Source organism: Bos indicus, chromosome 2 (assembly GCF_029378745.1).
Source record: "Bos indicus isolate NIAB-ARS_2022 breed Sahiwal x Tharparkar chromosome 2, NIAB-ARS_B.indTharparkar_mat_pri_1.0, whole genome shotgun sequence".
Classification (NCBI taxonomy): domain Eukaryota; kingdom Metazoa; phylum Chordata; class Mammalia; order Artiodactyla; family Bovidae; genus Bos; species Bos indicus.
Window position 1 is genome coordinate 20,564,955 of NC_091761.1, and position 16,870 is coordinate 20,581,824.

A 16,870-nucleotide genomic window follows, 5' to 3' on the forward strand; every position below is an offset into this window, starting at 1 on the left:
CATGTCCATCGAGTCAGTGATGCCATTAAGTCATCTCATCCTCTGTCGTCCCCTTCTCCTCCTGCCCCCAATCCCTCCCAGCATCAGAGTCTTTTCCAATGAGTCAACTCTTCGTATGAGGTGGCCAAAGTATTAGAGTTTCAGCTTTAGCATTATTCCTTCCAAAGAACACCCAGGACTGATCTCCTTTAGTATGGACTGGTTGGATCTCCTTGCAGTCCAAGGGACTCTTAAGAGTCTTCTCCAACACCACAATTCAAAAGCATCAATTCTTCGGCGCTCAGCTTTCTTCACAGTCCAATTCTCATATCCATACATGACCACTGAAAAAACCATAGCCTTGACTAGACGGACCTTTGCTGGCAAAGTAATGTCTTGCTTTTAATATGCTATCTAGGTTGGTCATAATTTTTCTTCCAAGGAGTAAGCATCTTTTAATTTCATGGCTGCAATCACCATCTGCAGTGATTTTGGAGCCCCAAAAAATAAATTCTGAACCTGTTTCCACTGTTTCCCCATCTATTTCCCATGAAGTGATGGGACCGGATGCCATGATCTTCATTTTCTGAATGTTGAGCTTTAAGCAAACTTTTTCACTCTCCTCTTTCACTTTCATCAAGAGGCTTTTTAGTTCCTCTTCACTTTCTGCCATAAGGGTGGTGTCATCTGCATATCTGAGGTTATTAATATTTCTCCCGGCAATCTTGATTCCAGCTTGTGCTTCCTCCAGCCCAGCATTTCTCATGATGTACTCTGCATATAAGTTAAATAAACAGGGTGACAATATACAGCCTTGACGTACTCCTTTTCCTATTTGGAACCAGTCTGTTGTCCCATGTCCGGTTCTAACTGTTGCTTCCTGACCTATATATAGGTTTCTCAAGAGGCAGGTCAAGTAGCATAGAAGGTTACTAACACTACAACGGAGCATTACCATGACAAAGGACTTCTTGGGTGGCTTGATGCTGGAATGGCCCCCCTTCGTCCTTGAATCATCCTCGATAAACACATTGGGCCTGAACAATGGGACATCTGGAAACTTGCTTCGAGCACCAAAGAACTTGGGACTTGGACTGGACATTTCACAGGAACCAATCATAGTCACAGAAACTATTTCTTTCATTATAATCAATCATATTTCATACAAGCTTGTGTTCCCCTTCCTTTTGTTCTAGCTATAGGAAGTTTACAATTCAATAAGACTTTACGTTCTGTAACTTGTATAAATTGCAAATTATATACTCGTCTAAACTCTTCTGTTTCCTTAAGAAATGAATCCCTTTTGATTCTTTGATCTCGAAGTAGTCTGTGATTACCAATAAATCTCCAGTGGCCCTGGGAAGAAGGTCCCATGGCTGGATTTGCTTCCCAGTTACTTACTAAATTGCTCCAGCGATCTTAACGATTCACTGGATGGGTGATTTTTGGCATTCTGGGATTAATAGCTATTTGCACCACTGCTGCCGTCACTGGCGTTGCTTTACAAACCTCAATTCAAACACACAATTTTATCCAAAATTGGACTAAAGACGCTCATACTATGTGGGCCACTCAGGCTCAGATAGATGAGGATATTCAAGATGAAATACAGGAACTAAAAACAGCCATCAAATGGGCTGGAGATCAATTAACAGATTTACAAAAACAGGTGATGCTAAAATGTGATTGGAATTCTACTCTTGTTCAATTCAATAATAGTGCCTACAACTGGGAACAAATCAAATTTCATTTATAAAACATACATGATAATGCCTCATTATTACAAAAAGAAATCTTTGAAACCTCTTCTAAAAATCTGTCCTCTTCCACTAATTTGAAAACTTTAGCGGAACAACTACCTGATCAATTATCTAGGCTAGACCCACATGGATGGTTTCAAAGCATTACTCACAGCATTGGGTCTGGAACTGTAATTTTGGTGATTGTCTTGACAATTATATTTGTCATTTACCGTTGCCTTCATGCAAAAATTGTTAAAACTAAACAAACTCAAAAGGTGAGAACCCTTTTTACAAATATTATAAATAAATAAGGGGGAATTGTCAGGGAATGTTCAACAGGTGGATTCCTATGCTGTTTCTCATAAATCCTCTGTTCCTTACCAGTTTCTGTTGCCAGAAACCAGTGGAACGGCAAGCCGCTCCCAGGACTGAGGTCGTAAGATGAGACAGGCTTGAATCTCCTTCAGTAAACATTCTCCTTATGACAAAACTGCTTAGTCTCAATCCTCTTTCTTGAGATATGGATTGTCTCCTGACCTTGTGACCATTATTAATCCCTTGTTCCGTTGGTAATGGTTGCTGTACGTTTGGTTTTCTGATCTTTATCATTGTCGAAAGAAATTTCTTGTACAACAGCCTACACATACTCACAGAAACATCGTTAAAGCACCTCTGCTCCATCAGAGCTTGGGTCCCCATGTCTTTCTTTCTTTTTCTCTCTCTCTCTCCCTCCCTCTGGCTCTCTCTTTTACTTTCTTATCATCGACTTCGGACCACCAGGTTCCGGTCCATTAAAGGACCCCAACAGGAACACAAACATCTTACTTCGAAATTATAGCAGTAAATACCCAAGGGAAAAAATACAGCTAAAAGAACTGAAAGATGTTGTCTCTGGGTATCAGGATTTGGGGTAGGGTGGGACAGTATACATTTTTTGTGTGATAGGCCTCCCATACATTGCTGGTGGGAGTATAAATGAGTCACTTTGATCTGTTTAGTAATACTGACTACTAAGCAGATGCCTACTCTATCAGCCAACAATCCCCCTCCCCAGAAATATACCAAAAAGGAGGCATAGAGCCACTAACATACAAGGATGCTCCTAGCAACTTCATCCATGCAATCAAATGACAGGAACTCAAATACCCACTAACATGAGCAGCAACTCCAAAATTTCTAATTCCAAGCTAAAAAGGATATATGTCACCAACTGCTATTACAAAAAAGGGAAAAGTAAAGATAAAAAGGTTATACATTTTTCTTAACTCTAAAATTTTTTAGAAATAGCATTCATTGGGAACTTAAATAAGAGAAATTCTAGAAACAGTCCCAGAAGATGACACCTATGATATTCGATGAAGATTTTAAACTCTATTTCTTCAGTAATTACTTCTGAATCATACCTTTTGGGAACTACAGCTCAGATACTTTATAAAAAAAATAACTCTGTGGAATAAAATATATTTCATTTACATACAATTAAAATTAAGGCCAAGAGTCTAAAGAAATAAGAACAATCTGTTACCGATCAATTTGACCCTTACAAATATCTTAAATCCTATATTCAAAAGTTGCTATTGTAGATAACAATGCAACTGCTTTGATTAGATGATAAAACTAGAGGCTTAAATGTTGGGGAAAAACCTAACACACACTGCAGATAAAAGAATGGCAATAGAGGACAGATTGGAGAAGGCAATGGCAACCCACTCTTGCCTGGAAAATCCCATGGACAGAGGAGCCTGGTAGGCTGCAGTCCATGGAGTCTCAAAGAGTCGGACATGACTGAGTGACTTTACTTTCACTTTTCACTTTCATGCATTGGAAAAGGAAATGCAACCCACTCCAGTGTTCTTGCCTGGAGAATCCCATGGACAGGGAGCCTGGTGGGCTGCCATCTATGGGATCGCACAGTGTTGGACATGACTGAAGCGACTTAGCAGCAGCAGCAGAGGACAGATTTGTGGTTGACAACAGGCTGGGGGCAAGGAGGGGGTATTGATTAGGAGTTTAGGATTAACAGATGTAAACTATTATATACACAATGGATAAACAATAAGGTCCTACTGTATAGCATACGGAACTATATTCAATATCCTGTGATAAACCATAATGGAAAAAGAAAAAGAATATATATATACATAACTGAATCACTCTACTGTACAATAGAAATGAACACACTGTAAATCAACTACGCCATGCCTTCGTGCTTAGTTGTGTCTGATTCTTTGCAACCCTTTGGACTGTAGCCCGTCAGGCTCCTCTGTCCGTGGGGTTTTCCAGGCAAGAATACTGGAACAGGTTGCCATTTCCTTCTCCAGGGGATCTTCCCGACCCAGGGACCGAACCTGTGTCTCCCGTGTCTCCTGTACTGCAGGAAGATTCTTTACCCACTGAGCCACTGGGGAAGCCCATAAATCAACTACACTTCAATAAAATAAATTTTTTTTTAAAAAGAGCATCAGGAATATAGACGGATTCTATAACAGCAATTCTTCAGTAACATGGTGGCAAGGCTTCTGGTAAGATAATTTAAAATACTCAGTTTATGAAATGGTGAAAAGGGCTCAACCCTGGTTGAATGGAAACATAGCCAGCCAACAACAGGCCCACACTTGTTGCTGCATCTGCACAGGGAAGATGCTCCCTCATTGAGATGCTGTCCTTATCATCATTTAAAGTAATTTGACTTGCTGCTGCTGACTCATAAGCCATACCACTCTTATAACCCAGCTACTATTAGCACACTCCCACTCCTTTGTCACTGGTTAAGTGCGGCAGCAGAACCTAATGGATCCTAACAGAGTAGAGATTTAAGAAGCAAGCTGTTTAAGTGGAAGACGAGAGTGTCTTTTAAAACAATGGAAACTTCTGCATTAGTCTTTTAAGAGTCAATACAGAACAGTAAGAGTTAACAGCAGAAGCCTCCCAGTGAGCCATCTCAGAGAAGAATCTTGATGCCTGTGTTAGTCTGAGAAAGTTTCTTTACCTCATAAGCTTCCCCATTTCTAAAAGGAAGACAATTTATTAGGCAGATTAACTGAGGTGTTGTATGTGAAACACTTTACACATCAGCTGGCACACAGTATTTTAATAAATATATTATTATTAAAATTAGTAGTAATAATATTAGTAATAATAAATACTTATAGATCTATCTGTGGGGAAAAAAAGACTTCTCAACCTTGGTGATTTCAAAAGAAAACTTTACCTATTAACATCTCCTTAAGAGAAAAGGGTAAATAAATAATGATTATATACTGTAACTATTTATAATCAAAATAGAAAAACTGTATACTAAGATAAAAACCTCTAAGTAGATATTAAAAGAATAAAGAGAATATAACCAAAAGCCTATACAATACATACTCGATTCAACAAAGCAAAAATAAGAATGAAGATATTTTAATACTGACATAAACTTCTACTTTACAAATAACTTTTCAAAGTCACACGCACTGATGAAACTGAAAAAAGGCCTCCCCCTCCAGAACATTAGCTCCATTAATACAAAATGACCATGCCTGTCCTGTTCACTACTTTATCCTCGGCACACCATAGATTCTCAATAAACATCTGCGTAATGAATAAGACACAGATATCCATAAAAATAAAAACATACCCAAGTTCACAGAAAATGAGTAAGCTACAACACAGATTAGCATTTCATGATTTTATAGTACCAAAGCTCACTGCATTAAAAAGATCAATGTGATTCCTATTAAAATCAGAAGTATTTAAACAAGTAATGTTTTAGAAAAACACTAACAGGAATTCAACTTTTTAAAAAATTAGCTATGCAGAAATCATCAGAAACTACAATTCAATACACACAAAAAGTTTTAAACAGAGAAACTTTGTTACCAAAAACAAGAAATGCTACTGGGAGCACATATGAGACAGATCACATAAAAGAGGACCTTCCTAATTAACACAACTCTCACCTGAATACCACTCTTGGAATATCTGACTCAAGTTTAGATATACCCATACCTGATAGCTGTAGAAAAAAATCAAGTTCAGAAAGAAAGCAACAAAAAAACACGACCATAACAAGAAAAGGTATAAACTTTCCCTGTTAGAATTAAATATAAGTAAATGTAAACTCTAGAGTCAAAATTTAAGTAAAAGAGTTATAAAGTAAAGATTCAGAAGCAACTCTTGTAACCCAAGAACCTAATAAAATACCAGTCACATAACTGGCATTCAATGAACAATCTGGGCCTAATGACAAGAAACTACTTTTTTCTAAGCTCCTATGAATGTTGTGAAGTTCCATGATTCACAGATAAAATAAATATTCCAACTGAGAAAAATAACAATAACAACAACAACAACAAACCCACTAAATTTAAAATTCTTGGATAAACTAAGTGGTAGATGGCAGCAATATAAAATGTATTCATTTCATTTTTTAACCTAATGATAAACTCAATACTGAATCATTTACCAATGAACAACACAATTAATTTCCTTCCCCTTCTTTAGCCCCAAAACAGAAGGAATATTTGTCTTATAAATTAAATACAAAACAATACTCTTTAATTGCACTTAAGCAAAAAATCAACATTGCTTGCCAATAAAAACATTAAAATAACTCAAAATTTTAAAGAATTGTCTTTAATAAATTTTTAAAACTTATTACACTGCTTGACACTGATTAACACTGTGGAATTTAAGAGACTGTTAACATAGTTTCTAAATGTATATAAATTTAAAATTTACAAAATTATCCAAATTCTAAATAGAGAAAATCCATTTTCAGCTCAGCTGTTACCAGTTATCCACAGACAGCAGACCTCAGGTTTTCCTCTTTAGGACAAAGCTTCTATTCATTTCGTAATTAAATTTGAAATATTTTAGGTAAGAACTCACTAAGGACTCTTCTAAATCATGCAATGCCATTTTCAGGGCACAAAATTAAAATGATTCCAAATTTTAATTCATATCTTGTTTCACCAGGACACAAAGGAAAATCTGTGACAATTGAAGGATTATTTTCCACCTTACCAAGAGACATGTTTTAAAATTAAAAACCAAGAACAAATTTTAAAATAATTCATTTTTTACATCAAACAACTGTAGACCCTATAATTGAAATAATGTATCTAAAGGTTACAAATGAAAAGTGTTAGGTATCATTCTTAAAGTGACAGATTAAGTTCCTAATCCAGTTAAAGCAATAGCCACATTTGTAGTTAACATAAATTAAGACCTTAATTATATTTGTGACTATTTTAGACAAAATAACAAATTCCTTTGTACCTGGGAATGTAATTTATAGCAAAGCCAGGTTCATTTTCCAAACCAATCTATTTCACACTGCAGAAATACTCTGGTATAATGGTATAATGTAATTCTTGTTGTAGAATGTTGAAAGAGTAGATTCACTAAAAGCACAGAAGAGGTTTGAAGATAAATGAAGATGCTATTCATTCAAGGGTAATTTCATCTTAGAACTATATGAAAGATGTTTCACTCACATGGGGTAGTGTATGACCTCAAATTTAAGTGTATTTTCAGCTCAAATATAATGCTACTAGATTGATTATGTTGATACTGTGTATCTAATAATGAAGAATTCTAGCCTTTTTCTGTTTAAGAAAACAGACTGTCATTTTTTCCATCTTACTGCTATGTCTTTATTGTTCTGTTTAATAGCAACAAATTTTAAAATTCTGCTTGCTGTTTATTTCTTAAACAGAAAAAGTCTATGGTTGTTATTCTAATTTGTAATCTCTCAGAACTACAGGAGTGTAAATTTTTTGCTAAGTTAGGTAGATACTGATATTAGCAAACTATTACCCTGTGTAACCATTTTACATTATTTCACTAATTACTAATAATGACAACCCTAATATCCATCTAATTCTGTTTTGAATATACTTCATTTTCACAAATTTTGTAAGATTAATTTAAATGTTTTACATATACCACACCATTTATGTGTTGAGGGATTAATACTGAGAATTTTTTTAATCTGCTAAATTCTATTTGCAATTTAAGCTCACAGTTATCTTTTTTAAAGGTCACGTTTTGTACATTTAAATCATTACAGGTGCTATAAGCATATATCACCAAAATACTTTGTAATACTTCTGAGATTAAAAAGGTAACCTAATGTAACATTCAATCTGAAGAATTTAAATCAAGGAAACATCTGCAGCCTGCATTTTGCTCATTTTAGAATACTGAAAAGGATTCACTGAATTCTCTCCACCCCTTAGCTTTCCTTCTCATCCTGAAAGGGAACACAGGAGCCTCATTTTGCAGAAAATGATTAAAGTGGAAAGGATAAACATACTTTAAAAAACTAAAATTGTATCCTTTATGAAATTTTAAGAAAGTTGTATCAATTTTAAAATGTTTTACATAAAATAGCATTCTATTACTTCTCTATTAAAATAATTGCACTGGTGCATTCCTACCTGTTGTATTTATATCAGGGTTTTTTTTTTAATTTTATTTTATTTAACTTTACAATATTGTATTGGTTTTGCCTTATATCAAAATGAATCTGCCACAGGTATACATGTGTTCCCCATCCTGAACCCTCCTCTCCTCCCTCCCCATACTCTCCCTCTGGGTCGTCCCAGTGCACCAGCCCCAAGCATCCAGTATCGTGCATCGAACCTGGACTGGCGACTCGTTTCATATATGATATTATACATATTTCAATGCCATTCTCCCAAATCATCCCACCCAACTCCCTCTCCCACAGAGTCCAAAAGACTGTTCTATACATCAGTGTCTTTTTTGCTGTCTCGTATACAGGGTTATTGTTACCATCTTTCTAAATTCCATATATATGTGTTAGTATACTGTATTGGTGTTTTTCTTTCTGGCTTACTTCACTCTGTATAATAGGCTCCAGTTTCATCCACCTCATTAGAACTGATTCAAATGTATTCTTTTTATGGCTGAGTAATACTCCATTGTGTATATGTACCACAGCTTTCTTATCCATTCATCTGCTGAAGGACATCTAGGTTGCTTCCATGTCCTGGCTATTATAAACAGTGCTGCTATGAACATTGGGGTACACGTGTCTCTTTCCCTTCTGGTTTCCTCAGTGTGTATGCCCAGCAGTGGGATTTCTGGAGCATAAGGCAGTTTTAAACTGACACTTGGAAACTGCACGTAACCAGCAAACCAAAAAATGTATTAAAACAAATTGAAAATTCAAAATCATTTCCTCTAAAATTCTGCAGGTAAGCTGTCCACTGTGACCATCTGAATGATACAACAAGTTTACAGGGCTGTAATTTCTTAACCACAGTTGTTTCCCCACACAACTGACCTGCAGTCTCAAAGAAAAGAGATACTCCTCTCTTCTGCTCTTCCCCAATCACAACATCAGGATATCATTACCATTTAACCTCAAATTAATATGTCCACCTAAAAGGCATCATTTGCAAAAAAGGAAAAAGCAAGTGTCAGCTATTTATCAGCATATCTAACTAACACATTAGTGTTTGTGGTCCAGTATTAATGCAGCCTATAAAAATGCTGACTTTTTAAATGATTAAAACACATTCAACAGAAAGAATACAGTGTTTTTCTGTTGTGTTCCCTTTCATTTTTAGAGATTAAGTATTTATTCACAAAGGATAGGAAAAAATAATAATATTAAGTAAAATAGGGACACTTCCCTTAACCTGAGCTTAAATGTTATTCCTACTGGAAGTAAGTAAAAACTGCAGAAGTAAAAAGTAAGACTACTTTTTCATGCAGCATTCTACTAATCAGTTTGAGACACTGTCTAAAAAATAAATTCAATAATTAAACTTTTACAGTATTCAGATTAAGCCATACAAAAAAGGGAAATAGTTTTATTTTTAAATTGGTTTCATATATATGAAACAAAATCCTTTCTAGAATAGAATTTTGTAATCCTATTCTTTCTAATAAACTTACTAGAAATAACATTTTATTATACATTCACAAAATATGCACAAATCCTTGAGAAACAGGCACTAATTCAGGCAACATCATCTTGTAATTATACTGCTTTCACCTCTTTCAAAACAATTTCTCATTACCTACCTTGAACTTCATAATAACCCATAATATAGGTAAGACTACCTTCCTCACATTTTAGAGATCCAAAAGCTGCAATACAGCTTTCACATCTTAATGTAATCCATAAATTGTTATATATAATTTTCTAGGAAATGTCAGAAATGATTTTTGAATTAAGTTATCTACCTATTTTTAGATAAAACTCCAAAGATCTGTATCACACACTGAACTGGTATGCAGCGAAGTGTTACAAGCATAGACTTGACCCAGACTCCCTGAGTTTGCACTCCAGCTCTGTCAAGTACTAATTATATAAGTTTGGGCCAACTGCTTAACTTTTCTGCCTCAACTTCCTAATCTGTAAAATGATAATAATAATGCTACTTACCTCATATGGTGGCTGCATGTGAGGATTATCTATGATACCTAAAGTATATATAATAAGACCTGGCACATGGAGTAAGTACAGTATAAATTTTAGCTATAGTTATTATTGTTGTTCTATTAGTATTATCTGCAGAAGGGGGATTTTAACAGCACTGACTTCATACAGTTATTATAAGGATTAAGTGAGTTCCTAAGAATTAAATGCTCAGCACAGTGATTAGCATGCAGCAGGCACTCAGCCAATGCTGCTGGTGTCTCTTTACCTCCACAATTTATGGACTCTATGACCTTGGCCAGACTTTTCCTGCGCTTCAGTTTCCACATATTTAAAAATGAGCTTAATAACAAGTACCATACACTTGGGTCATGGTAATGATTGAATAAGATGTCTCTCAGAAAAGCTCTTTAAAAAGAGTGCCTTAAACAACAAAAGCATTCAATACTTAATTCTAAAACAGGCCTTATTTAGTAAATACTATTAAAATAATATTTTGTTTGATCAAAGCAATCTACACTAACAACTTTTAGGCATACAATGGAAGAATGATTAGAAAAATTATTAATGTTCTTATAGATTTAAATACATCCAAAAATAATTCTTAGACCTAACATTTGCTTTAATCACTTTATGTATTACAAAGCCTGCAAGCTTTCATTCCTGCTGCTGACACTGATAATGTGTACTTCTGTCAAAGAACCAGGGAAGAAGGAAATAACCAACATTCACCGCATGTTTATAATATGCCAGGTGCTCTTCTAAGTGCTTTAATGTTTATGCACATTTCATATATTTTTTAACACATTCAATCTTCATGACATCCAGTAGGACAGCTTCTATTATACCGGCATTTTAAAGATGAGGAAACTTAAACAGTAATGTTTGAGGTATCCGAGATTATTTGAGGAACAGAGATTATTTACTCATTTCACTTGTGGAATCTGCTATAAAAGATGAGATACTGAATTCGTAAAGACATAAATTTCTTGAAGAAAAATCAAATAAAGTATTTTCTGCAGAAAACTTTGAAGTTCATATATATTTGCTTATACAGTATTTCTAGACATGTGCTGTACAATATGAGAGCTGTCAGCTACATATGGCTATCGAGTACTTGAAATGTGGCTGGCACAAACTGAGATGTGTAAAACACACATCAGATTTTGAACTTAACATAAAAAAAAAAAGGAAAAACATCCTGTTAATAAATTTTATATTATGTTAAAATGATAATATTTGACAATATTAAATAAAATATATTTATTAAAATTGATTTCACATTTCTTTTTACTTCTTTTAGTGTGGCTACTAGAAAATTTTAAACTATTATACATATGTGAGTGGGCTTCCCTGGTGGCTTAGTGGTAAACAATCCACTTGTAATGCAGGAGACCACTTGCAACACAGGAGAAGCTGGTTCAATCCCTGGGTCGGGAAGATCCCCTGGAGAAGGAAATAGCAACCCACTCCGATATTCTTGCCTGTCCATTCTTGCATGGACAGAGAAGCCTAGCGGGCTACAGTCCATGGGGTCAGAAGAGTCAGACATGACTTAGTGACTAAACAACGGCCACCACCTTACATTTATGTGGGCAACATTATATATATTATGTATCTATCGGGCAGTTGGTTTAGGGGATGAAAGGATAGTAACAGAGAATTGTTATCAAAGTTCTTTTCCAATCAATACAAGCTTCAAAGTGGAAGTAATACTATGAAATGGAAGATTTCTCTCCCTAATGTTTGTGTATGTATAACACTGTTCGCACTGCCATATATGTGTATGTGTACACACACACACACACACAGTACTGCTTGTGAGAACCAGAGGGACACACTACTCTAATACTTCGTAATATTCAACATACAAGATTATTTTATGACTAGGCAAACACTTCAGGTAATAACAATACTCTGTGGATGAAAGAAGGAAAGCAAATCTAAGACAAAAATAACAGCCATAGGGGAAAATTTTTTTAATTTTGTTTTAAACTGAAATCATAAAGAGGTTTCTTTAATCAAAAAAAAAAACAACAAAAAAAAAAAACTCTAACCATTTAGTTCCGGAACATAATAAATGCAAAGCCTATGTGGTATGTAAAATTTAAATTTCCTGATGGCTTAGGTGGCTAACTACTAAAGTATCTAATGCTTAATATCTGGTATTTTCTAGGAAATATCCAGCTTATGGATACCTGTCACACTGTTAGATCAATTTTATACATTTAACTGATTCTTCCAAATGAATACTTATCCACTATATAGAAGAAAATTACTCCATAAAGTTTACATCAGATATCTGGAAAAGTCACATTTATAGTCATGGCTACTATCAGCTGTCAAGTCAAAGAATATTGAAGAAAACCAAGAATTTTTAATATATGCTGGTTAATTCATCATCTAAGTGACATGTGTAGGATAACAAAAAATTAAAATATTTATGCAAAATTCTGCATTTTAAAAGATTCTTATTTTCTGGTCTTAGCTTTAATTGCAACTATGATTTGAGATGAATGTTGAGAAAATAAATCAATAAGAACCATAAAAACAGAATTACTAAAGAAGGTACACACTGAGATTTCTTTTTTCTTTCCTTCTCCAGGTTATTTAAAATGTTAAACTTTTTAACGGTAATATACCGATATCTTGGTTTATGCCAAAAACTAGTTAAGCCATCTATTCTAGGGTTTCTTAACACTGACACCATTTACATTTAGGGTGGGATAATTCTTTCTGGGGCGGGACTGTCTCGTGCACTGTTTCACAGAATCCCTGGCATCTACCCAACAGATGCCAAAAACAGCCTCCCCAACAGCTGTGACCATCAGAAATGTCTAAACACTGTCAGATGTTCTCTGGGGGTCTGAAACCCTCCCTCAGCTAAGAACCACTGGTCTACTCTTACCCAAAATAACATTCCTACTAGTGAAAATTACTGTAGTACTTCCTAAACTAATATTCTTCAGTTTTAGAGGCTCTTCATACAGGATACCCAGAGAGCTTCAGCTGGGAGATCAATAAACCTCCTCATACCATATGCAGAATTGCCTAGGTATGTCTATATCTGTGTGTGTTGCAATGTTTTCTGGAAAAATATCCCATAGCTTCATGAGACTGAAAGAATTATCCCCAAAATGGCAACTAAAACAGGGTTAAGAATTAGTGCTTCAACTAAAATATTCACTGTGCCCTGAAGCTATCTTCTCAAAAATATAAAGACTGAAGACATTATTTCATACATAACAAATAATTTACTTGTGTTATCAGTTATCAAGGAAGACTGCTTCTACCCCACTTGTAAACCATTCATTCAACAAGTATTTACTGAGCACACTTTATATGCTAGGCACTACATTATTAGTATTTGAAAACTAAACAAACTCCAACTTCCTTATGCCCCCTGCCAAAAAGGAAGTATAAAGTACTTATTTATTAAATATAACCAACCGAGAATTTCTGCTTCTCAAAGATTAACACAAGAAAATACACTAGTTATAGTACTAGTGCCTAAAGATAAACGTAAGTAAATAAAATTTATATTCTTGGTAAAAATATACAAATCTTCTAAAAGAAGTAAAAAAACTTGAAACTTAAAAATACTCATACTCATACAAATATTGTTCAAACACATTTCCTTCTATCTTTTCCTTCTTTCTCCAACTTAAAAGTAAAATGTACTGAATGACATACTATGGCTGTGTAACAGTCATAGTTATTATGTCCAGAAGATACCTAGTTGTGTTGAAAACACAAGATGCCCAAGTGCCTAGCACCATGCCTAAAATGCAACAAAAGCAGTCCCTCTTTCTTTTCTTTATGTCCTCCAGAAGCTCACAATCTCATTTCCAACAAATGGCATGTCTTAAATTCCTAAGTTATCTTTTAGGTGCTACTCATTAAAATACTCTTTGTGATTCAAACTATGCAAGCTAACCAAACAAAGAGCAGCTAAATATGCAAAATGTTTCAATATTTGTAATTCCATAATCTACATAAACATTTCTCTTTTCTTTAAAAGCAAACAATCCCCAAGTATCCTATTCTTCCTATAGTGCAGTTTAAAGTTTACAGGGCCACAAATCTTTTGGATTACACAACCATGATATAAAACTCCAAGAGCTATTATGTTCAATAAGTGGTCTGGGGATAATAGGCACTAATGTAATCAATAAATATATAAGGCGTCGCTGAAGAAAAATATGTCTGCTTCGTAACCACCACATGGATTAAGGCTAGAATGAGTACAATGAGAGAGTGACACTTAAATACGTAGTGAATAAATCTTTACAAGTAAGTTAGAAAATAGGTTTGTGCCTATAAATGAAGAAATCAACCCAAATAATCAATACTAGCATATTTAACCAAAAGCAAAAAGTAAAAAAAATACTGCACTATTTACATATTTACCTGCACAGCAAGAGAAGCTGCATTGTCAGAAAGCAAAATTTGCTCCCCTGTAGAAATACAATGAAAGGTCTGAGTCAAAAGCGTAACTACTAAACAAGTAAAATACACGTATAAATGTTTTTTATTTTAAAAAACTATTCCTATTTCTAAAAAGAAAGCGCAATCATCAAGTTCTATATCAATGTTACAAGATTATAATTTGGATTAAAGTATTTTATGTAAATAACAACGAAGACTATTTCCTCTAAATCTATTTGATCACTTATTATATTTTATCAGCAATATGTATGTAAAACTGCTTACTTAAAAACGAAAGGTTTCTTCAAGTTTTTAAGAAATAATCCCTTTCATTAAGTAAAATAGCATCTCTGTTCAAACCTCTCTAGTTAAAAGCATTCAAACTCGTATAAAACCAGCTTACAGTTAATATTGCACAGTGTGTCTAGATCTGTCACACAAAAGAAAGATGACAAGTTCACTGCAATAAAAATTCCATGCTTAGAAGACGAGGGCTGCTGCCTATTAGTCTTCATTACTTTGCAGTCTTCTGACAACTGTAGCAGGCTGCTGAGCCCCAAATGGGGTCCATAATGTGATCTGATGATATATGAAGAGCTGCTAAAGGGAGGCTGAACCATCCTAGCCTATACATTTTAACAGTTCCTTTTTACTGAGAGCCCACTTTACCACAGGACTTCAAAAATCTGCTGTGTCAGCTATTGGCGCAGTAAATCTGCCAACTACTCCTGCAACCACATCATACTACCCTGCCTGCAGCAGCCAGTATAATGAGTCAATAATAAACTAAGCGCCTTACAGACCATGAAGAGTTGGTTTACACTGGCACATACAAGTTTAGGTAAAATCTCCTAGACAAATTATATAAGGGAATTCCTTCTTTATGTTTCATGTTCTCTTTGCATTAAATTGCATTATCAATGGGTGTTTTTTGTAATAAATATATTTTGATATGTTTGATATGTATTTGATATACCTGGGATTCCCAGGTGGTTCAGTGGTAAAGAATCCACCTGTCAATGCAGAAGTCACAGGAGATGCAGGTCTGATTCCTGAGTTGAGAAGATGCCCTAAAGGAGGAAATTAGCAACCCACTCCAGTATTCTTGCCTGGAGAATCCCATGGACAGAGGAGCCTCAGGCTACAGTCCGTGGGGTCACAAAGAGTCAGACATGACTGAACACACATATTTTGATATGAAGCCATTTTTAATGGGGAATAAGCACCTACCTTTCAGTTGCTGATATAATGTAGCATTTTCAGGCCAAGGTTCTGCAGCTGTGGAAACAGGTACACAGGGAAAAAATATATCAATAACCAACCAAATTAATAAACACATACATTTGCCTAGAGCATTTAATGTCAAGCATAAACTGCCAAGGATTAAATTACCAAGGATACCTTAAATATGGCAACCAGTCACATTACTGTAGATTCTATGAGAATCTATATAAGCAGGTTAGATAATTTCATTTAAATGAATGTTTGGTGGCAGTTTAATTTTTTATGGGGAGGAAATGGAAGACATTTTGCCCAATCAAAAGTGAAAATTAAAAAACTTAAACTGCTTATATGCTACTATTCTTTAGTCTTCTTCAAACACAGACATATCCAAAATTACATTCATACATATAAAAAGACACTGAATTTCAGCTCACTATCAAAAAGAAAAATAGTGAAACAGTATTTATATTTTACTGTAAACTTTTAACTAAGTAAATTTTCAGAAGACACTTTATGAAAGAATCAAATCTATGCATATCAGGCTGTGCATCTTTCTTTATAACCTGGTAGTATTTAAACAGGGGAATCCTGTTGTCTACGTTTAATTGCCTTGAACCCAACATCATCATCTCACAAAAACAGAGAATACGATGAAGCAGTACCTATCAAAACAATGTGAAATAAAGCTGGTGAAGCTCATTTTAGGCCTAATAGGCTTGACCTTGACTCTTAACCTCTCATCTAGCAAAGACTCCAGCAACAAAGAATATTAGCAACCTACCAGTGCTTGGAAAAAGCCCTAGATTTGAATTTGTCTAATCAACTGCATATAAGAAGCAATGCCTCCACAGACAGAATATTCAGGATATTATTTGCTGAATTCTTTGTAAAATCCATAAAACATCAAAATCACCAATTCTAACACACTAACTATATTTGCTGTCAGCAAGAAAGTCAGTCAAATATATGAAATTTGATTAACTTTTCTTATGGTGTTTAAACTAATGCAGTCTCTGTGACACAGCAACAAATTATTTTTTAATATATACTTCCAGCTGGTTTTTTAAAAAAGAAATTTATACACATGAAGCAT

At 34.7% G+C, this 16,870-nt stretch overlaps 1 protein-coding gene across 5 annotated transcripts in view; it reads right to left on the bottom strand.

Moving 5' to 3' along the window:
- MTX2 (metaxin 2) overlaps nucleotides 1-16,870 on the bottom strand; it is a 75,651-nt gene that overhangs the window by 26,630 nt on the left and 32,151 nt on the right. For all 5 annotated transcript variants that reach the window (XM_019970351.2, XM_019970360.2, XM_070803053.1 and 2 more), the window contains exons 2-3: nucleotides 15,784-15,831; nucleotides 14,536-14,582 (exon numbers count right to left, since the gene is read on the bottom strand). In XM_019970351.2, coding sequence (XP_019825910.1) covers nucleotides 14,536-14,582; nucleotides 15,784-15,831 — 95 coding nt within the window. The remainder of the gene's footprint in view (nucleotides 1-14,535; nucleotides 14,583-15,783; nucleotides 15,832-16,870) is intronic.